This window comes from Phoxinus phoxinus, assembly GCF_949152265.1.
Source record: "Phoxinus phoxinus genome assembly, chromosome: 5".
Lineage (NCBI taxonomy): Eukaryota > Metazoa > Chordata > Actinopteri > Cypriniformes > Leuciscidae > Phoxinus > Phoxinus phoxinus.
This window is the reverse complement of record NC_136880.1, coordinates 22,219,239-22,242,291: the sequence shown is the minus strand read 5'-3', so window position 1 is coordinate 22,242,291 and position 23,053 is coordinate 22,219,239. Positions and strand designations below refer to the sequence as shown.

Genomic DNA, 23,053 nt, shown 5'->3' with positions numbered 1-23,053 from the left:
TTTCTCTCCTTGCTCAATTATCCTGCCTCACAGTCTTACATGATATTTAATGGTCGAGTTTTGTGTATATTAAACAATATGAATGCAGCAGATTCATAATAGGTGTGTTTAGATTAATGTAAAGATGAAAACTGTACCTGCAGTCCGACGGGACCGGGAAGACCTGGGAAACCACGGGGCCCCTCATCTCCCTTCTGCCCAAACATACCCTGCTGACCTCTGGGTCCGGGCTCACCATCACTTCCCTACATAAGAAAAACAGTTAACATCTGAAACTGATACAAACTCTGAACTTAATGGTGCAGAAGTGTAGTGCAACACTCTCTACACAATTAAAATCAACTTTCTGACCCAAGAATGTCTTTCAAACTCTACTGTACGGCGCAGACAAGCATGACAATTAGATCTACCCCCTGAGACATCAAAAGTCAAGCTTGAAAAGATGTGCCATTCAGAGTAACGCCCAGAGGAATTATGAAGGGTGAGAATGTGCTGCCCTCATTTCTGACGCCGCTTGCTGTACAGGGTCAGTGGAAGGGGAAGTTATTAAAGAAATGTGAGGTTTTAGATGTCTGAATGGCAAGTCACTGCAGGATATGATGATGTATTTGTTTAGGAGACTATTAGGGAAATGCAATATTAATTAAATATTTTGTAAGACAAAAATGATATATATAATTATAATTTTCAATGGTTGACCCTAACATGTCAATTAAACATGTGTTAATTTAATAAGCTAAACATCTTTAAAAAAAAGTACTCAAAATGCACTAATTGTATATTAAATGTTTTAATCACAATAATGTTTTTAAAAAATAATAATTTGGGGGCTTTTTATTTCATTGATTGATATAAGTGAGGACAAAAAAGAGGGGAAACCAGGCATTATAAGCAATTCTCATTACAAATTTAAGATGGTTGGCATGTTGCAGAGATAAAGTTCTTGTGGAGCAGCATTTACAGCAAAACGAGTTAACTCATAACTCAAGAAACTGAAAACATTTGACCGTGAGCTCCTTGTGTGTATAAAAGAAATCAGTGCTGCGTTTCACTCTGAAACATGCAGCGCATCTGACTATATACAGTATTTGTATAAATTAAATAGCAGCATTTACGTTTTGATAAATCGCACGTATCGTATACTTGGCAACACCATTTTTCTTTTCTTGCATTTGGTGCTTGTCAAATGTTCATTCTGGACTCAGGGTTGAAATGCCAAGGGTGTCCCACACAGCACCACAAGCTCTTGAAGTGCTGTCATTTAGCAATTTGTGTAGTAATTGTTTAAGGCCATTTCGCATTTCACTTGAGAAAACAGAATTCGTGTGGAAATCACATACCTGCATATAATTCATTTTATAAAAAAAAATTTATGTACAGTTCTAACAAAAACGTATGCATAGAAAGAATCGTTGTTCGGTCAAATACTGCTCATATTTAAGTGACTACGATCTTTAGCAGCATCAACATCATTAAGTCATCAAACAGATTTACAATCTCATTCGTTTCCGAATTTGTAAGATCCTATTCAGTAAAGCAGAATAGTTTCCAAGAATGTTCTTCACATAACTGCACAGAATAGGTGTAATTATCAGCTTTTATAGAGCTAATGCATCAAGGAAACGGAGAGGCCCAGCTGGGAGTGTTCAGCTTGAGTCATAAACTTTAAACATTCAACTGTGTGCCACCTGGCCCTGACTACTCACTCACACTGCTGCTTTATCAACTCAGCAGGCTGCTTGACAGAGGCAAAACTGAGCAAGTGTGAGTAGTTAGTCATTTAACAGACACTTTTATTCAAAGCAACTTAAAAGTGTACTTAATACAGGGGAAATCTCCCTGGAGTATTGTGGACCAGGGTCAAACAATCAGGATGGCACTATGTGAGAATATGTTGTCCAGTTGACATAACTGTCCTAAACGAATCACCCTTTGACAGATTTAAACCTTAATACTTATATAAGAGATACTTGATATATATTTATGTATATTTATGAAGTTAGGCTACTTTATATGTGTGAAATCATAGCATTAACAAAGATTGTTTGAAGATGAATGGAGAAAAGAGGTAAACATTTGGATTTTATCCCATATGGCTGAAATGAACGGTTGTAAGTACTCACAGCAGGACCTGGAGCTCCAACTACACCCTGAGGTCCTCCTGGGCCTGGCGGACCCTACAGCAACAGACAATCAGGGCAAAGATAAGGACTGGTTATAAAGAATCTAGATCTCATATGATCATTCTAAGATAATATTTGTTTATTAAAATAGGGTTGCTTTTGCATCCATAATTAATGCAACTAATACATAAGGAAAAAATATGGTCCCACTTTATATAAAGTCTCTTTAACTAAATTGACAGTCAATGCAACTACTAATTTGATGCTTTAAATAGTTAATAAAGAGATCATAAAAATAATCCATATGAATCGAGCAGTTTAGACCAAATTTTCTGAAGAGACATGATGATGAACAGATTTAATTAAGGCTTTTTCTTTCACATACAAACCTTCATCAGCTCACACATCAGTAATGATAGACAGAAGCTCGAGGCTGTTTGCTTGACGTGCAAGAACCAATGAGGTTCATTCTCGTGATTCTCAGCACGTTTGAGCTTCCTCAAGAACCAATGAGGTTCATTCTCGTGTTATGCCACACGTTTGAGCTTCGGCAAGAGCCAATGAGGTTCATTATCGTGTTATGCCGCACGTATGAGTTTCCGCAAAAACCAATGAGGTTCATTCTCGTGTCACGCAGCACGTTTGAGTTTCCGCAAGAACCAATGAGGTTCATTCTCGTGTTACGCAGCACGTTTGAGCTTCGGCAAGAACCAATGAGGTTCATTCTCGTGTTATGCCGCACGTTTGAGCTTCCTCAAGAACCAATGAGGTTCAATCTCGTGTTACGCAGCACGTTTGAGCTTCGGCAAGAGCCAATGAGGTTCAATTTTCGGCTAAAATTACCTTAACATTTGTATTTTTATTAACATTAACAAAGATTGATATATACTCTAACAAATGTATTGCTCAGTGTAATCAAATATTTTAATTTTTATTTAAATGTTTTATTTATTATCCCCAAATATAAATAAATTATAAAGATAATTTTTATAAATAGTTTGAATATTGTTCAACTTACATATTCGCCCTTGTCACCTTTGCCTCCCTTTTGACCAGAATCACCAACTTCTCCCTGAAAAAAAAATGAATGAGAATGTTTTTGAAAATCGAGTAACTGTTGTTTAAACTTTTCCCTTGTTGCCAGGTCATCAAAAAAAATTCTCAAGGTCAATTCAGCCTCAACGGCAGAGTAAACTTTGCTCCAGAGATTTTAATTTAACAGTAAAACCAAGACCTTGGGGTGTTTTTGCAATTAATTGATTACTTGGCCCCTCTAACACCATTGCCGCCACAGCCGAAAAGAATAATGTAGCTTGGGACGTGATAAGGGTCTAAAAAAGCCCCGTTCTACATTTAACTGGCCGATAATAGATTCTGGAATACATTAGCCTCAGAACACATTTGTTTACTTGGTTTATGTGCATGTGTGTAGAAGTGTGTGTGTGTGCTCCTTGATTTCACTGGTTTCAACATTTCACTACAGTAATGATTTTGTGCCTTGTTTGATTATAGTGATGGATAAGTCAAAACTCTGTTGGCAGCATCACTAATGGTGTGCAGATGTGAGATGGGCATGATGTCTATGTATTAAAATGTCATGCTGGGAAGTTTGGAATAAATTGCTGCACCTTGTCACCATCCTCTCCAGGTGGACCCTGAGGTCCGGCTGGGCCAGGGAGACCGACTGGACCTTGGATGCCATCCCGACCGGCAGGACCAGCAGGTCCTTTCTCACCCTGAGTGAAGTTAAGAAATAACGTTTTACATTGATGACTCAATATGCAGATTACTATGCACCTCTCTGCATTACGTCCTATGAGGAATACTTTAATCCAATTAATACAGGGAGTCTGAGCAAACAAAGCTAATGGCAGATCCACCGCAATTAATTAACAGTATTCATACACTATGCAGAAGAGTATGTTCGGTAATTATTATAGAACCTTTCAGTCAACTAATTGATTTCAGCTTTAACTGAATTAAGTTTTTGTTTGGATGCTGCATTAAACTCGCTAAGCTATCTCTGGTAGATGTGTTTATTGAAAAGATGAATTTTAATGAACTAAAACTCTTTCCCTCTGGCCCATGTTATTTCCCACAGGAATATCTAGACATTAGTGCATCACTTCCACACATCTGATAAAAGCACAGTTGCTATTTTACTTTCTTCAGGGTGAATTCAGGTAAATTAGGCCCGATTTTGCTATTCATCTCGTCAACAAATGAGATGATGACCCAATTTACTTGTTCAATTTAATAATTATGCTTACATATTGGGACAATGTACAAGCTAAAAATGGCATTTCATTAATCTCCAACTGTAACAATGCTCACTTACCGGACCACCCTTCTCTCCAGCGGGTCCCGGGGGTCCCTGAGGGCCATTGCGTCCTGTTAGACCAATGGGTCCTCCTGGTCCAGCTGCTCCTCTCTCTCCTGGTGACCCCTGTAACACACATATCCTATTACATCTGACTGCATCCCAATTGGTTAATTAAGATACTTACATTTAATTTAATTCTGTAAAATCCAAATAAGCTTTACAGAACTTTATTGGAAAGTGTTTAAACAATGTTTTTCATACTTGTTCAATGAACCGTAAACCTTTTTTGCACATGCACAAGTGGAACAGTCCTTAACACATTAACATGATTCTTATACAGGTGAAACTCGAAAAATATCGTGCAAAAGTTCATTTATTTCAGTAATTCAACTTAAAAGGTGAAACTTACATATTATATAGACTCATTACATGCAAATTGAGATATTTCAAGCCTTTATTTGTTATCATTTTTATGATTATGGCTTACAGCTATGACAACCTTTTCACAATATTCCTATTTTGAATGTGGGGTTTTCATAAACTTTAAGCCATAATCATCCAAATTATAACAAATAAAGGCTTGAAATATCTCACTTTGCATGTAATGAGTCTATATAATATATTAGTTTCACCTTTTAAGTACTGAAATAAATGAACTTCTGCACGATATTCAAATTTTTCGAGTTTCACCTGTATACTGTATGCACATTAAGGGTGTGTAGTATATTTTGAACAAAAATAAAATAATAATACTTTTATATATATATATATATATATATATATATATATAAAATCTATTTCCAGATGGTCCATGTCTGTGAGAACACTGTTATTCAGTAGTTTGTTTTGGCTCTGAAGAACATGTTCCCATACAGAAGACACATTTGTGAACAACACAAGACTGAACAACACAAGACACATTTGCATTTGCGTATCACATTAAATATATCTCTTTCTTTGAGAGTGTGAACAGGTCTTTTATAGTTTATATGAGAGGGCACTCTCAGGTTCAAAAACAACGTGCAGCGTGTCTTTTTCAGAAATAGTCCATTAGTGCATCTATTAGCACTGAAGGATTAGAACTAAAGACAGCTCTCAGAGCGAAGGCTTTATCCACTTTTTACTTGAGGACCTCCGGTTGCTTTCACATGCTCACATACTCACAGAAACACATGCTAAAACTTATACACAACATTAACCATCAGTGTTAATTCTTGCAAACATAATGAGGGGTTAATGTCACTGCACACCAAACATGCAGTGCAGAACCTGGTTTCAATTAGTGGTTCTCAACATATTTTCCTTATACCTTGAAAAATTGTGGGAGGACACATCTTAATCATTAGTTTTTTTGCTAACACTTTACTTAAAGCCTTTATGTAGAAAATCTGCTCATCTCAAACGATTGGAAATTTAATAATTTACCACCTCTATGTGACAACAGCTCATTTGAATCACATTCTATTACCATCACTAAAATCTATTTTGTAGTTGTATATCGTCCCCCAGGTCTGCTTGGCAATTTCTTAGAGGAGCTTGATGTGCTACTCTCATCCTTCCCTGAGGATGGAACTCCTCTCATAGTTCTTGGAGACTTCAACATCCACCTAGAAAAACCTCACGCTGCTGATTTCCACACTCTGCTTGCCTCATTCGACCTCAAACGAGTATCGACTGCGGCTACTCACAAATCAGGTAACAAATTGGATCTTATTTACACGCGCTACTACTCCACTGGTCACTCCACTGCACACCTCAGATCACTTCCTCCTCACTCTCATAGTTACCACAGATCACAACAAACACTCCTCCACGGGTCACCTTTCGGCGAAACCTACACTCACTCTCACCCTCTCGCCTATCCTCTTTGGTCTCATCCACACTTCCTCAACCAGCACTAGATACTAACAATGCAACTGATACTCTTTTCTCAACTTTAACATCCTGCTTGGACAACCTCTGCCCCCTTTCCTCCAGGTCACACCCTCTGCCCCCTGGTTATCTGATGTTCTCCGTGAATATTGTGCTAAACTCAGGGGTGCAGAGAGGAAGTGGCGCAAATCCAAAGATCATACTGACCTTGGTCTTTATCAATCCCTCTCTTCATTCTCTGCTAATATCTCTACTGCTAAAATGACTTTCTATCACAACAAAACTAACAATTCTTCTGACTCTTGCATGCTTTTCAAAACCTCCTCCCCCCTTCTCAACCCTCCTCCTCCTCTTCCTCCTCCTCCTCCTTCATCAACCCTAACAGCTGACGATTTTGCCATATTCTTCATAAATAAACAACCACCATCAGCGGCCAATTTACCGATCCACAAACTGACACACACATTTTACCCGCTAACACACACATTCTACCCTCCTTCTCCTTGCTTTCAGAGGCAGAAGTCTCCAAACTCCTCCTTTCCAATCGCCCTACTACCTGTCCGCTTGATCCTAAACACTTCTCTTCACACGGGTACCTTTACCACAGAATTTAAGCAGGGTCGGGACTCGGGTAACCCCACTGCTTAAGAAATCCACTCTAAATCCAGCACATCTAGAAAATTACAGACCGGTATCCCTTCTTCCATTCGTCGCGAAAACACTTGAACAAGTTGTTTTCAACCAGATCTCCTCCTTTCTTACGTAGAACAACCTCTTGGACAACAATCAGTCTGGTTTCAAAAGCGGACAGTCAACTGAGACTGCCCTGCTCTCAGTAATTGAAGCTCTGAGACTGGCAAGAGCAGCTTCCAAATCCTCAGTTCTCATCCTGCTGGATCTGTCTGCTGCCTTTGACACATTTAACCACCAGATTCTCCGGTCAATCCTAAAGAAGAAGGGCATCTCGGGAACCGCACTCCAGTGGTTCAAGTCTTACCTCTCAGGTAGGTCCTTTAGGGTGTTGTGGAGGGGTGTGGTGTCTAAGACCAAACAGGTACTGGAGTGCCTCAGGGCTCAGTGCTTGGACCGCTTCTTTTCTCAATCTACATGTCATCACTAGGATCTGTGATTCAGAAACATGGCTTTTCCTATCACTGCTACGCTGATGACATACAACTCTACCTCTCATTCCAGCCTGATGATCCGACGGTAGCCGCTCGCATCTCAGCCTGCCTGGCAGACATTTCTGGCTGGACGAAGGACCACCACCTTCAACTAAACCTTGCGAAGACAGAACTACTTGTAGTCCCGGGTAACCCAACACATCATAACTTTATCATTCAGCTAGGCTCGTCATCCATAATTCCATCAAGATCTGCCAGGAACCTTGGAGTTGTAATTGATGATCAATTGAACTTCACGGACCACATTGCTAACATGCAGATTTGCCTTGTACAACATCAGGAGGATCAGGCCCTTCCTATCAGAGCATGCTACACAACTCATTGTCCAAGCGCTTGTTCTATCCAGACTGGACTATTGTAATGCTCTCCTGGCTGGTCTTCCAGCTTGCACTGTCAAACCTCTGCAACTGATCCAGAATGCTGCAGCTAGAGTGGTCTCTAACGCCAAAGAGAGCACACGTCACTCCTCTCCTCACTAAATTGGACTTGTTGCCAGTTGCCGCTCACATCAAATTCAAGTCACTGATGTTTGCCTACAGAACAACCACTGGCTCTGCTCCCTTGTACCTAAACTCATTACTTCAGACTTATGTGCCATCTAGAAACTTGCGCTCTGGAAGCGAACGCTGTCTTGTGGTGCCATCTCAAAGAGGCACAAAATCTCTTTCTCGGACCTTTACCATGACGGTTCTCTGCTGGTGGAATGATCTGCCTAACTCAACCAGAGCTGCTGAGTCCGTAGCCATTTTCAAGAAATGGCTGAAGACGTATCTTTTTCGGCAGCACTTTCTCCAGTAATACTAACTCTTTCTCTTCTATTCTATCAAAAAATAATAATACATGCACTGCGTTAGATTGAACTGAGAGGGATCATAGCACTTACATATTGTTGTCCTACTGTTAGTTTAACTGCTTCTATTGTTCTCATGTGTAAGTTGCTTTGGATAAAAGCGTCTGCTAAATGAATAAATTTAAATGTAAAATGTAAATAATGCATTATAAAAGGTATGCAGGCATACATTTTCCATAAATAATAATACATATATAAATAAATAACTAAATAAATAATAAAATAACAAATAAAATAAAAGATCATTGACCCATTAGCCATCAGTGGAGAACCACTAATCTAAATGTTCAAGACTGACTCACTTCTCATCTCATACACCACCCAAAAAACACACTCCAGACAAACATCTTGGAAACACAGTGCAAACTGACTTAACCCTTTGTTAGAAACTTCTCAGAAGTTGTGGTGGTGACTCAATTCAGGCACCTGCGGGAGGTCTATTTAGGCGAATAAGATGGCTGATTGGCGTGGGTGGGCCACTGACTCAAAATCCTACAGATTTCAGAGATTTTTCTTGCTGGGCTGTACAGATGCCTTTTATACACTAGAGACAATGAAGCCCTACACCAATCTTCCTCAAGCTGAAAGGGGCTTCACATAGAGCACAGCTGAAGCTTTGACGGTTTTAAGCTGTACTGCTGTGCCTTCACTGCACTATGAGAGAAGACAGACAGCAGTTACTTTAATGGGAGGATGTTATTGCTATGCAGAATGCAGTTTCTATGTTATTCTACATTCTATATGATTATAGGGTTGTCACCGTACCAAATTTCAAGAAATCAATAGCAAGATCAGCATGATTTTCGATCCCACGTTCAAAACCATAGAAATATTCAATTGTAACTATCAAACACAGGTCTTTAATTGACTAAAACCTAAAATATTATTTAATTGTTAAAGTATAAATGTCAAGTAAAAACAATACCGTGTAATACTTTAAAATAATTCAATACATTTAATCATTTTTTTATTTATAAAATCACTATATATTACGTGAAATAAATAAACAAATAAATAAATAAAATATATTTTAAGTATTACACTTAATATCATATTTTAAATATTATTATAAATAATAATAGTAATAAATTAATAATATAAAATATTTCCCAATTAGGTTCCTTGCAATTTTAACAAAGACTTATTTTTTTTCTCTTTCCTTTTCAATATTATATTATATTATATTATATTATATTATATTATATTATATTATATTATATTATATTATATTATATTATAACAACATTGTATACAGCAACAGATATTTGGCTTAGGTTGCATTTACACAGCAAGGCTTAAAACATAGGTCTAACACTAAACATGTATTATAAGGGTTTCATTAATATCCTGCCAAGATGGCCATTTTGACCGAAGTGCATTTGATTGCTTTCAAGCATACAGTAGCCGCATTGTTATGAGTGCACTTCACAGAGAGCACACACACATACAGTATCCCCGGTACATTTGGCATCCCTAATGACTACAGGTTTGAATCTCTGAGCATAACTCCTGTATGATTCAAATGCAATCACTGACGTAGTTACGGACTCACTAATTAGGCCTGACTCATTCAGTGTGATCAGACTGTGTGGGATCAGATCACACACCAATGTGCCAACATTACTGGTCATTAAATTCACCACCTGCTGACTGCGCCTGGTCCAGAATTTGCCTGATGTCACATTACTAATAGAGGCAAAGCTTGCAGATTGATCGTTTGCACTGACAGAGTTTCCATGGTAACACAGGTACTTACATTGGGGCCGGGTGGACCCTGTGGACCCTCACCTCCCTTCAGACCAGATGGACCCTGTGCAAGAGGGAGAGAGAGAGAGAGAGAGAGAGAGAGAGAGAGGTTTAATTCTCTAATGAGAGCTGTGCTTCAGAATCTGTCAAAGTGGCATCTGAGTCTCTGCATGTGTGCTTGAATGTGTTTGTGCCAGTATATGGCAGCTGTTTGTACTATATGTCTACAAGAAATACAGCCCTGAGTGTTTATTAAACTGGCAATCGCCCTATTTCCTACATCAGAAACCCAGCGCTGGCAGTGCATTGTCATGTGACGCCAAGGGCAAGTCACTCTCCTCCCATCAAGCCATAATCTGAGTCATGAAAAACATATGAACCAGCTAAAAGTAAACATCAAAACAACAAGTGATGGCAAATTCAATTGTTGTTTATTGAAATCATACTGGCTTTGGGTTTCAAATGTGACTTTCAGCAACACTCGATTCATGAAAGATGTAACTAATGGACATTGAAATTCATCAAGTAGGCAGATGCTATTTATTAAACTAAAACAAAACTTTGATTATATTCAGTCCCACATTCTAAATACTCATAATGAAGAAAAAACAAGTATGGACATTTCCAAAGTCCCCATGACATGCACTACTTTTGAGTTGCCCAATTGTGTCAGTTTGTTATGCAGAAAGTAATTTACAGGCCCACAGAGTACCACATCAGAGGATAATAAATATGTCAAACTGAATCTCAGAAACTGACTGAAAGGGAGATAAAGGTTAGCATTTGTCTTTAGGACAGTGCAATATATCATTATAGCACCTCATGCACGTTTAGTGTCCTGAAGCAGCTGGGAGACAGTAAAATCTGACTAGATATTTGAAACACTTTAAAAAAGTAACTCTTTTGGTCTAAAATGCATACAGTATGCAACAAGAGATTATGTTGGTACACAAGTATTTCTTTTCAATACATTTTTGGCCTGAGAGTCAATATGAATACTTTTCATGCTTTTACATATTACTGGCTTTATTGTGTACTGCAATACAGTGGCATTTCTTTCTATGCAAGATGTGTTTCAAAAGCTTACTGAATCTCTTAATGCGTGTTAAATATGTCAGTTAATCTTTACAAGCCTCAGTCTTATAGTTAGGACTGTACCCTTTCCTGAGGCATTCATCCAGTGTGAGCATTTGTATGAACAGCAGGCGGTTAAGCAGCTACTGTAATGGGCATTTGGTGGGACACATGACATTAACTTGTTTGTTCTTACCGCTGCGCCAGGAAGCCCCCTTTGTCCTGGGAACCCTTTCAATCCGGCAGGGCCAGGTTTCCCAGAACCCCCATGAGGACCTGGATCACCCTTCAAGGAGAGAGACGATGAGATTTAGTCCTCTAACTTAAAAACACCAACCTCGACAGTATTATCTGCCAGCTACACATTATGAAATTGGACAGAAAATGATGTGAATTTTCTCCAATTATTAGCCTTGAATGATCTGAAGTAAACGTGTTTAGCACACCATACCTTTCCACCTTCTTTGCCAGCAGCTCCGGGAAGACCTTGCTCTCCAGGGGGCCCTGGTGATCCAGGATGTCCTCTCTCTCCAACAGGACCAGTTTCTCCTGTAGAGCCCTTTCAAATTCCAATTTAAACAGGTTTTTAATTCAACTTCTGGCTAACTTCAGGAGATGTTTTATCAGAGCAATGTGTTGGTATTTTTTTCCTGCTTATATAAAACAATAACTGTTCAAGCTCACCTGTGGGCCAACAACACCTCCAGGTCCAGGAGGTCCAGTTTTTCCTTGAAAACCCTGTGGTGAGAATAAACATAGTCATTGTGAGAGATTACATGCAATTTATTCTAGTTATCACATGTGTGTGGAAGTAATCTAAGAGCAAAGAAAATTCGGATTGATTGTAAACTATGTAAATATCACTAAACTGTACAAATCCAGCCTGTCGTTTTCCCTAAATCAGTGAAAGAGAAGTGTACTGTTAGCAGTCCATCTCTATATTCTTAATTAGAAACAGAGAGATAGATAGACCTGAACAGTATCGCACCTTGACACTGTCGGCAGCTAAAAGGTAATACATCATAAAGATGGTCCACAACATTTCTTCCACTTTACTCCAGAGACAGAAAACACTTATAAAGATAAAATGATACTCACAGTCTCTCCTCGCTGACCAGGGTGACCGGGCAATCCGTCCTTTCCAGCAGGCCCCTGAGGGTTTTACAAAATTGAAACAGATTAATTGAGATTAAAACATTAAAAATTATATAATAGACTTATAGACACATGGTTATCATTCTTTCATGTTTGTGGTTTAATGGTTACAGTTAGACATGTTATTTGAGATACAGTATAGACAATTTAGCTCTGTCGTCTCACAGCAAGGAGGTCCCTGGTTCGATTCCTGGGTTTACATGTTCTCTCTGTGTCCACTCCGGTTTCACCCACAATACCCACACCCGGTTTCATAATTATGACATAAAATTGAAATTATGAGACCAGTCATAATTAGGAGAAAAATATGAGATAAAAAGTTATAACTAGGACCCTAAAAGTCAAAATGATGAGATTAAAAAGTCATAATTAAGACCCTAAAAGTCATAATTATAATTTCAACCTGTCATAAATATTTTTTTTTGGGGGGGGGGAATTCTAATAACATAACTATGACATAAAAAGCCATTTATGTGAATAGATTATGTGAATTGGCAGAAATGGACTTCCATACTAATGCGAGTCGAAGAGTAGAATAACTTAGATTAGAATAACTCAAAAGCATATGAAATTGACAAAACTACATACAGGTGGGCCTTTAGGGCCTGGCAATCCAACAGGGCCCTGAGGTCCTTGGGGTCCCTAAAACATGGAGGAAAAAAAATTAAGGGAGATGTAAAGGTTGATTAATACAAATGAACTGGAGAAATAATTCAACCATCACTTACTCTCTCTCCTGGGCCACCAGATGGTCCATCATTTCCTGATGTTCCCTAAAACAGAAACAAAGCTGCCTGTTACAAGAAAACATTTGCAGATAGCATTGACTATTTGAGTTTGTGAATAAGGACTGGTGAAGCCTGACCTTTGGTCCAGGTTTTCCTGTTGGACCTCTGGCACCTCTTCCGCCACGGGGACCCTGAGATCAAGTGTTATTAGCGAGAAGCCTTATCATTATTGTATGTGGAAAAAAGTTTGATTTTCTACTGAAAAGATTAAAACTTCATTTACATACCGTTGGACCTCTTTGTCCTCTTGGACCTGCTTTACCAGCAATACCCTAAAAAACACAAGACAACCTTTATAATTACAACCTTAACATTACAATCCTAAAACTAACTTTTTGCCACACCGGCCATACATTTTTTTACCAGCCATGAAAATGTTTTTCAAAAACCGGCAGCAATGACACCAACATTTTTGATTCCAATGAAAATTCACAATTATCTCTTCTAATTTCGATAGCACAGCTAAAACTGCTAGTCTAACTAATACAAATTTAAAACATTATTAAACACAAGTAAAAAATGTATATATATATAAAAAAAAAAAAAAATATTAGGCTGCTGTCACTTTAAGAGCAAATGCACGGATCTAATATACTGATACACATGCGCTTACTTTCTCAACTGTTTACGTTTACTTAAGACATAGCCAACTATGTCTACTTTTTTTCACGATGCAGCGCTGGCCCGTCAACTGTCCCGGTGTTGTTCACGTTCATGCATTGTTTGAATTCATTCAAATGAATACCATTAAAATGTTACTGGTGTTCTTCCAAATAATGCTACCAATCAGATTGTGCCACCAGAAATATATTTTTCATTGTTTTAAGGGTAGTTTCAGGGTAGGACTAGGTATGGACATTATTAAAACCTCAAACCACATGAATATGATGCTGGTAGCACAATCTGATAGGTAGCATTTATCACCAGCCAACTGGCGAGTGACACCGTTTCATATAAAAGCATTTGACGCTTGGAGAGTGTTCGTTTTTGGCCCTGCATGGTTGCAATACCTGTGAGTTCTAGGACTAGTCAACTTCTGGTATATGTTGTTTATAATCAGAACCAGAGAAGTGCAATAGAAATGGCTCTTGTCAGGCTGTAGCATCCTAAAAGAAATCTCATTTTATAGTAAAATAAAAAAGCCCTTATACGTACCCTTCCTCCCTTCTCACCATTGGCTCCAGGGAAGCCAGAGAAACCAGTAGAGCCCTGTAGATGGAGACAGATTATTAGGCACATTGATGATTGAGGGGAGTAGTTTTCAGCTACACAGCATAGATGACACACTTATTTCACTTCAAAAGTTTCCAATATTCGTCCCAACCTTTTAAACATGCCAAAAAACTTTGGTTGTTGAGCAAAAGTGAAACTGTGTTGACACAGAGGATGTCCTTGAGGAATAATTTAACAACATTACGGCTAATGCTAACATTTGTGAGTTATACTCAGAGGGCTAGCTTTCGGAGTTGATAAACATGAGCAATGCGTGCTTGTTAGCACAAGGACAGGAGAAATTGAAGGTCGAATTATTTTGGCAGGGAAAGAAGGGGAAGCGGCCCATGCACAATGGAAACGCATCAGTAATTTACTCCACAGGATGGTCGCCTGCACAAGATAATGGAGGAGATCAAACAGACAACTGCAAATACACACACAAAACAATGGAACACTGAGGTGGACCGACAGCAATTTCACATCTCCACTGAAAGTCAATGATAATCACAATGCTCCAGTTCCACTCTGCGTTTTACATTTTCCAAATTATGTATTATTTAAGATATCGGATATATCATTTTTAAAGTGCCCCTTCTATGCTTTATCGGATATTACCTTTCATGTAGTTTGTAATATAGCTGTTTGTGAATGTAGAAGGTCTGCAAAGTTTCAACGATCAAAGTGCACGATTAATGGATTTATTGTCTCCCAAAAGAAAGAATAGATTCTGAACTGAAACGAGTTGTCAGTAATTCCTTTCCCGCATGTACCTACATAGGTCCGTAACAAATTTACATAATGTCAGTCTATGGTCTTCATTGGATGCCCTAGTTTGACCCACCCTCAAACACTGTATTTGTAGCTGAGGCCTGGTTCATGTTGCCGACATGTCAAGAAGACACTGTTTTCTGTGCTGCGAAAGCAAATACACTTTCTATGCACTTCCAAAAAAATTATATGTTAAAACCGACGCCATAGTCATATCACTGTGTAGTGCTGAGGAAGCCTCAGAAGCTGAAATTCAGATATGGTAATGGGCATTTAGTTTCCTACATGGGCTATAAGCGGTAGACCAATCAGAGTAGAGTATAGGCTCTTGGAAAGGAGGGGTTAAGAGAGACTGAATCTTTGAACAAACTGTTTTCAAACACTGAGAAAAGAGATAATGCTGTAATGTATACAATGAGAAAAGAGATAATGCTGCAATGTATACAATGAGAAAAAAGAGATAATGCTGCAATGTATACAATGAGAAAATTAAAGTGTTTTTGAGTAGGAGACCTCCAAAACTAAATCAGAAACCTCTAAAATAGTATAATGGGGGCACTTTAAATGAAAACAAAAAAACAAAGAAACAGCACTTGGAAAGAAGTTGCATGCTTCATCAAAATACTAACATTAGCTCATTAACATGTTATGATCATGATGAATTCTCAAAAATTCCAAATCCACATAGTGTTATATAAATAAATAAAGCAGCTTTAAAAATAAATTATAAATATTACAGATATTATTAAAATATTATTAAATTATTGGTGTTTTAAAAACATAACTAAGTAAATGTTAGATGACGGAAAAGGTAATCTATGTAAAAACAGAGGAACTGAGAAGAACAATTAAATATCTAAAATATCACCCAATATCAATAGATGAAAAAACATCAAAATCAGGCGATATGATACTGATATATTGCCATCCTTAATAGGAGTGAGAAAGAGAGAGAGAGAGAGAGAGCGAGAGAGAGAACAAAAAACACTGGACTCAAAAAACCAGCTCATCACTTCCAGGGAAAAAAACTCCTCACATACTCTGAACAGAACCCTGGACAGGCTGAACATTACTTAAAAAAAATGCAGTAGTGGAAAATGGAAACCCAGTGTCAAAATAGCTGACAAAGCAAGTTGTAGACTACTTCAAAATCGCTTTCCATAACTTGTTATTCAAACAAAAACCAGGGAATTCAAGCTGTATGAGTGGACTAGCCTGTATACTGAATCAAATGATCGTTTTGTCGATGTTAGCAGGCTGAACTGACTGAATACGCTGACAAACATCACAACACAAACTGTATCTGCACAGTCTTGGGTTCTTCACAGGCCTGCACTTATTGCATGCTGGGTGGCTGAGAGATAAAGCAGTCAGTAATGGAGAATGAGTTTATCCTATTAAATCTGTTAACACAGGCTATCAGAGAACAGCAGGCCTTGCATGTCAAACGCTGCGCTTGGCCAAACATAAATAAAGCAGTACAGACAGTGGCACTGTTTATGAGAGATGATAACTTTTGTTTCATTAAAGGTTAATGTCTAATTGTTTGATTGCTTTTGTTTGTAAATAATGACCAAGAAATTAAAAATTAAATCAAAATAACTTATGAAAAGATGATAAAACAGCAAAAATAAACTTGTCAGCACTAACCTTGGGACCTTGTCTTCCTGGGTAGCCAGGCAAACCTGGAACACCAAGTTTTCCCTAAAAACAAAAATAAGAACACACTCAAGGTCTGCACATATTCATTTGGAGTTTTTAAACAATACCGGCCCTATACAGAAACAATAAAGCATTTCAGCACCCTGCACAAACAGCAAAACCATATGGGAGCTGTAATGGAGTATTTGGCTGCCCTTTAAAACTGGTGTCCAGAGTTATGAGTTCAGTGTAATTTTAGGTTTTAACTCGCACATAAATGAATAATCCCTGACAGACACTTAAGTGCCCCAAAAACACTAGTGTTGATTTTTCCAAGGCTGGTCATTTTAAGTACGTTGCCATTATATTCAACATAATGAGTTTTAAACTGACCTTCTCTCCTGCCGTGCCCATAGGACCAGCCTCTCCGGAGGGACCAGATTTACCTTTGGGCCCCTCTGGTCCGTCTTCTCCTCTGGAGCCCAACACACCACCCTCTCCCTGAATGAAACATTACACTAGTTTCATAACATACATAATGGGAAAGACTCAAACAAGTGATAAACGAGTGGTTATGAGTGCTGATTGAAATGAAATGTAACTAAAATGAAATAAGCAAAGTTGTTACTCACCTTGTCACCCTTGAGGCCCATGTCACCCTTAAACCCAGGAAAACCATCTTCTCCCTGAAATCAATCGAACGTAGATCATTTATGTGGAACATATACAGACAGACAGACAGACAGACAGATAGACAGACAGACAGACAGACAGACAGACAGACAGACAGACAGACAGACAGACAGACAGACAGACAGACAGACCGATAAATGGAATATAGATAGATAGATAGATAGATAGATAGATAGATAGATAGATAGATAGATAGATAGATAGATAGATAGATAGATAGATAGATATAAATATAGATAGATAGATAATAATAATTCATAATTTTGTCCAAAGTGAAAATCTGATAAACTGAATAAACTATTAAGAATCTTCTTTCAAAAGAACATCTATAAGAACATAATGGCTAAATGCTGGCATCTAGTGGCCACAGTGTAACTTGCTGGTTCATGCTAGTTTAGACCGAGAAATTAAATCATATCTAAGATTGTCAGAATGTTAATTTACCAACCTGTTCTCTCAGAAGTGTTCTTGAATTTTAAATGTTGAGCATACTATTACATATTAATAACAATATATTTTGTAGACATAAAAGTCTTGATTCTTTCTAAATGAAACACTGACACTTGGTGGCCACTGTAGAGGATACAGCCAGAAGCAGATCAAGTCACAACATTGTGTATTTACTGTACAACAATAATTAGCACATATTGCATTATTACACATATTAAGACAATTCTTAAAAAAAAAATTCTGCTTACATCGAGTCGTAGGTGATTTTGCTTTACACCTGACTGAGGCCATTTTGGTGCAGAAAGTCACTGAAATGGTCTTTTAGCTATCGATCTGTCATCTGTGTGCCTCATTTTAGGGGCTGACCCAAGAGCTCATTAGTGGAGACAGAGGACAGGATCATTTGCTTACCTTCTCGCCTTTGCCGCCTTTCAAGCCACGAACGCCCTCGGCACCCTAAACGCACAGAACAATGAATGGAGGCTCTAATGGATAGACTAAGAGCACATAATGTTGATAATAAAGAAAAAGTGAGATGAAGACAATCGAAGCTGTTTACCTTCACACCTCGGGGGCCGGGATAGCCAATGGACCCCTGGGGACCTGTGTGGCCCTATAAGAAGAGAGTAAATATAATAACACTGAATCAATCTGGATTAATAGAGGGGAATAAGGTTTTAAACTTCTAAAGGGTTCATACATTAAGTGTTAATTAAAGAGACCGAGAAATGGCTTTAATTTTGTTACTGAGCTTTTAGACAGCTGCAAAACAGCACCTTAAAGGCGTTTAGTGGCTTTGCACTTGAAATGTGATCAATAACTGGAACTCAGAGTGACAATTCATTTTGAGACAAACTAAAAATACACTCACAGCTGCTCCTTTCTCCCCGGGAGGACCCTCTTTCCCTGGATGACCCTGTGCAAGGATAACAAACAAAAGCATCTTCGTGGGTATGGTCTGGTTTAGTGTACAGTAATATACAGTATGAACATTTTCATTTTTATTCTTTAAAAAGTATTTTTATTCTGTACATATTAGTTATTAATATTCAATGGCACCTAAATAACTATTAAAAATAAAAAATATATATTAAAATAAATAGGCTTATAGAATGTTATGGACCACAGCAGAAGTACAATTATTTCCCCAGAATGCTCTATTTAAAGTCTTCAAAATGGAGTCAGTCCACATAAAACAGGCTGTAAAAGTGAAAACAAAGGTCTCTGTTTTTGCTCATTTTGATGAAAGCCCTCTGTTGTGTCTGTGTTGAATTTCTCTGAACTGCAATTCAGTAAATTCCACTTCCTGTCTTTCCAATTCAAAACTTCAACTCATGAAATAAAATGCCGCCAACACTTCAATTCTAAATTGTGTGAATAAAATATACATTCCCCTCAAGCCAGGATCATTATCAAGCTATAGTTAATGGTTAATGATATGTGATGATGCAAAGTATTGTTGATATGAACGCAGAGAATTCGGGGAGGGGAGAATACGAATTTAAGAAAAGTCTACTTACAGGAGGCCCATCAGCCCCAGCCAGCCCATGGAGCCCCTGTTTTCCACCGGGACCCTATGAGAGAGAGAGAGAGAGACAAAGAAAGAGGATAAGTGAGAAAAGAAGGAAGAAAGAGAAGAGGGAGGAAAAACACACACAATTAAGGCAACGATTACTGGTGCGCCCAAGTGATTCGCTGGGCAACTTTTATAAGCAGTTCACTCCTAAAGCACTCCATTTTCATCTTTTTCCTCTTGGTAAGGAAGAGATCTAATCATATGGTACGTCTGGAAACACTCCACCACTTCTGGAGTCACATTTCAGATTCTTTCTGGCCTCCTTCCAGGAGCCCTGACAAAATGCTTGTCTGAGAGACTAACCAATGACAGTTTTGTGTGTAAGCATATATCCCGCTTGTTGAAGCATTAGCGAGTCTTGAGGTGTGTGTGTGCGCGCGTGTGGTTTTTCTCTAGTCAGCAGTGATCTGAAGGCAACCTACAGCTCAGAAACCAAGGAGTCTGTTGAATCGTTTATAGGGTTAGGGCAGAAAAACGCCGCCTGTAATAACAAAGACGATGGCTGCTGGGGCGAACAACTCTTATTCACACACTCACTTTCTCTCCAGGTGGACCAATCGGGCCTTGAGGACCAGGCAGACCCTGCAAGACAAGGTTTCCAAAGTTAGACAGTACAACATGGAGACTTCAAGGGAAATCTGATAGTAAAGTTTATATTGGAAAAAGCTATGGGCACATCTCAGTCAAATCTAAGAAAGAATGTCGAACAGGATATATTATTCTGTGTGTCTGTGCGTGAGTGTGTGAATATAGTGAGTCCTATTACAAACTTATGGAGCCTGGATGTGGTTTTAGATTAATGGATTTACCAGTTTTCATTGCAGTCTTTCAATGACAGTTCATCAGGCTCTACATTTAACTGAATACAAGTGAAAAAAGGGCAGAAAAAGAGACGGCAGGAGAATTAATGACCCCATGAAGTCATTAAACATGTGTTTTCCTTTTTCTGTGTGGACGTATTTACAATTGAAATAGGAAGTTTGGGTGGGATATATCGAAGGGGTGGTCCCCCTTTACATGATTTGCTACTTGCTAGTCAGTTGTGGATGGTATTGGGGGAGGGACTTTCTTATTCTAGAGAGCATCTGATTGGACAAAAATCTGTGTAGTAGCTACAACATGAATCATCAATAATTTTTGTCCATAAAATGTTAAGTTTACAGTAAAAACAGCAATATTGTGAAATATTTTTGCAGTATTGTGACATTATTACAATTTAAAATAATAGTTTTCTATTGGAATATATTTTATATGTGATGGCACAGCTAAATTTTCAGCATCATAACTCATTAAAAAAATTTGCTGGATGTTTTAATAAATAGAAAGGTCAAAAGAAGAACATATATTTGAAATAGAAGACTTTCATGCATCGTTACTGAATAAAAGTATTAATTTATGTAAGAAAAAAAAGTAATGACCCCAACGGTTTGAACGGTACTATATGTATATCTACAAAAGGTTATTTTTGTCAACTTTTAGGAGCACACTGGTGTATAGATGACCTCAAAGATAATAGACGACCTCAAAGATAATAGACAAAGTCTAAAAGCCTTTCATGGTATGTGGGGAAGTGAATTTTTCTTCTATAAGTTTCCAGAGAAAAAGACAGAGAGAGAAAAGAGCAGACTGACGGATACCTACATGTGGACCGGTGCTACCCTGTTGCCCATGGGGTCCAGGCTCTCCTTGAGGACCCTGTTATAACATTTAATAGAAACACTTTAGTACATGACACAATCATTCCTACACGTCACTTATCCAGGGAGCTTGACACTTTAGACAGATATGAAAAACAGCCCCAAAACCTCAAACTCCAAAAATACTCTACATGTCGAACAACAGCAAATCCATCTTTTTCCATCGGCATTCCTTTCTGATTTGTATAGGCTACTGTAATCATATCTATTATAGCAGCTTTAAACCACAGAGAAAGAGGAAGAGACACGGAGATGGGTACATTTTTTATAACAAACTGCATACAGTAAAGAAAGGCGGTTGTAGTTAAAGTGAGACCTTGAGTGAAAGTAAAGCTGCTAAAATAAGATTACAAATTTGGTAACACTTTATTTTGATTGTCCATTTTAGACATTCTACTAACTATATGTAACTTTGCAACTATATGTCAACTAATTCTACTAACCCCGAACAGTCTAATACTCTAATGAGAGTTAGTTGATGTGTAGTTGACAAGTTACTTAGTAGTGTCTAAAGTGAACCATCGAAAAAATGTAACAATTTTTTTTGTTTGATTTTATTTTACTGAAATTAACTTCAGTGCAACCCAAATTAGTTGATTTGCTAAGAAATTGGACCAAACACTAATACTATACTTGTAATGATGCATAACTGTGAGCTATGTTAATGAAGCGAGACAACAGGAACATCTAATCATGAAATTAATGTTACACACAATCAGTTAAGGCACTGTTATGATGATTATTTATTTCGTTTTTAATTAGCCAATCTCATGGACCAACTCCAATCCTTCACAGACCACAATTTGTGAACAACTGAAAAAGAAACTAACAGAATCATGGTGAAAAGATTGGCTGTGTTCGAAATCGCCCCTAATACCCTTAAATAGGGCACTATTTATTTGAGGGAACAGCCACTTGGGTGTCTGAAACCATAGTGGATGTTATTGAGTGCACTCATTCAATCCCATTATGCACCGCAATAATGAGTGTACAACTGATGTACAATCAGCGGCTAGAAAACACCCATAATGCACTGTGAGAGTCGCGTGCCAAATGAACTCCCCAGAAGGTCCATCCATCCATCCATCCATTTTCCAAACCGCTAGTCCAATGTGGGTACAGCGTAATATCATACAGGTATAAATAGTAAATCCTTTTTCCTTGATTGTTAAATTGTTTAAGGTTTATAGATAGTTTCCATGATAGTTTAAAATAAATATTTTTTAAATATGTATTTTACTGCAGCCTCCTGTAGCAACAGTAATGGTGACATTAACTATCTCCTGCCAGGCCTACGGTGCTTCTCTTATCTAATAGTCTTATTTAGATGTGACCCTTGCTCAGGGCAACAAATATGTTTAAGAGAGGTTGTCAGTAACAACAATTAACCAGGAAACTCCTTCATGAGGCCTAAAGCGGCTCTCTATTCTGTGAAAACCACACAATTAAAGAAGGGGAGAGGAAATCCTTACCATATTTCCTTTAGGGCCAGGTGGTCCATCCAATCCAGGAAGACCCTGCATTTGTATAAAACAGCAGTGTCTAGTTGTGACTTTCAAACTATATGGATAGATGTACAGCAATTAAGGAAGTAATTTGGTGGTACATACACGCTGTCCAGCGGTACCAGCAGATCCTCTGGGGCCCAGCAGTCCTCTTGGACCCTAATGATCAACAAAAAGGACATGTCATTAGAATTCATTAGAACATTATACTGAATACAAGAGGTCTTCCACTTTTCCTTCGACCTCCAATAATGAAATAAGTTAAATAGTAATACACATACACTTTACAGGTATGTATTTAATCCCGCTTTGTTAACCAATGATAAGCTGCTGATTTTCGATGATCCATAACCATACTAAGCAATAATTACCGGTACTCTAAATAAACCACAT

General features: G+C 38.1%; 1 protein-coding gene across 2 annotated transcripts in view; it reads right to left on the bottom strand.

The window, feature by feature from the left end:
* The window catches only part of col11a1b (collagen, type XI, alpha 1b), an 86,630-nt gene that overhangs the window by 17,780 nt on the left and 45,797 nt on the right, over window positions 1–23,053 (bottom strand). For both annotated transcript variants that reach the window (XM_079614493.1, XM_079614494.1), the window contains 26 exons: window positions 22,766–22,819; window positions 22,628–22,672; window positions 21,100–21,153; window positions 19,996–20,040; window positions 19,403–19,456; window positions 18,754–18,798; window positions 18,442–18,495; window positions 18,294–18,338; window positions 17,372–17,425; window positions 17,133–17,240; window positions 16,749–16,802; window positions 14,271–14,324; window positions 13,343–13,387; window positions 13,193–13,246; window positions 13,056–13,100; window positions 12,916–12,969; window positions 12,271–12,324; window positions 11,857–11,910; window positions 11,624–11,731; window positions 11,369–11,458; window positions 10,109–10,162; window positions 4,462–4,569; window positions 3,752–3,859; window positions 3,142–3,195; window positions 2,124–2,177; window positions 138–245 (listed from right to left, as the gene is read on the bottom strand). In XM_079614493.1, the coding sequence (XP_079470619.1) occupies window positions 138–245; window positions 2,124–2,177; window positions 3,142–3,195; window positions 3,752–3,859; window positions 4,462–4,569; window positions 10,109–10,162; window positions 11,369–11,458; window positions 11,624–11,731; window positions 11,857–11,910; window positions 12,271–12,324; window positions 12,916–12,969; window positions 13,056–13,100; window positions 13,193–13,246; window positions 13,343–13,387; window positions 14,271–14,324; window positions 16,749–16,802; window positions 17,133–17,240; window positions 17,372–17,425; window positions 18,294–18,338; window positions 18,442–18,495; window positions 18,754–18,798; window positions 19,403–19,456; window positions 19,996–20,040; window positions 21,100–21,153; window positions 22,628–22,672; window positions 22,766–22,819 (1,656 nt within the window). The remainder of the gene's footprint in view (window positions 1–137; window positions 246–2,123; window positions 2,178–3,141; window positions 3,196–3,751; window positions 3,860–4,461; window positions 4,570–10,108; window positions 10,163–11,368; window positions 11,459–11,623; window positions 11,732–11,856; window positions 11,911–12,270; window positions 12,325–12,915; window positions 12,970–13,055; window positions 13,101–13,192; window positions 13,247–13,342; window positions 13,388–14,270; window positions 14,325–16,748; window positions 16,803–17,132; window positions 17,241–17,371; window positions 17,426–18,293; window positions 18,339–18,441; window positions 18,496–18,753; window positions 18,799–19,402; window positions 19,457–19,995; window positions 20,041–21,099; window positions 21,154–22,627; window positions 22,673–22,765; window positions 22,820–23,053) is intronic.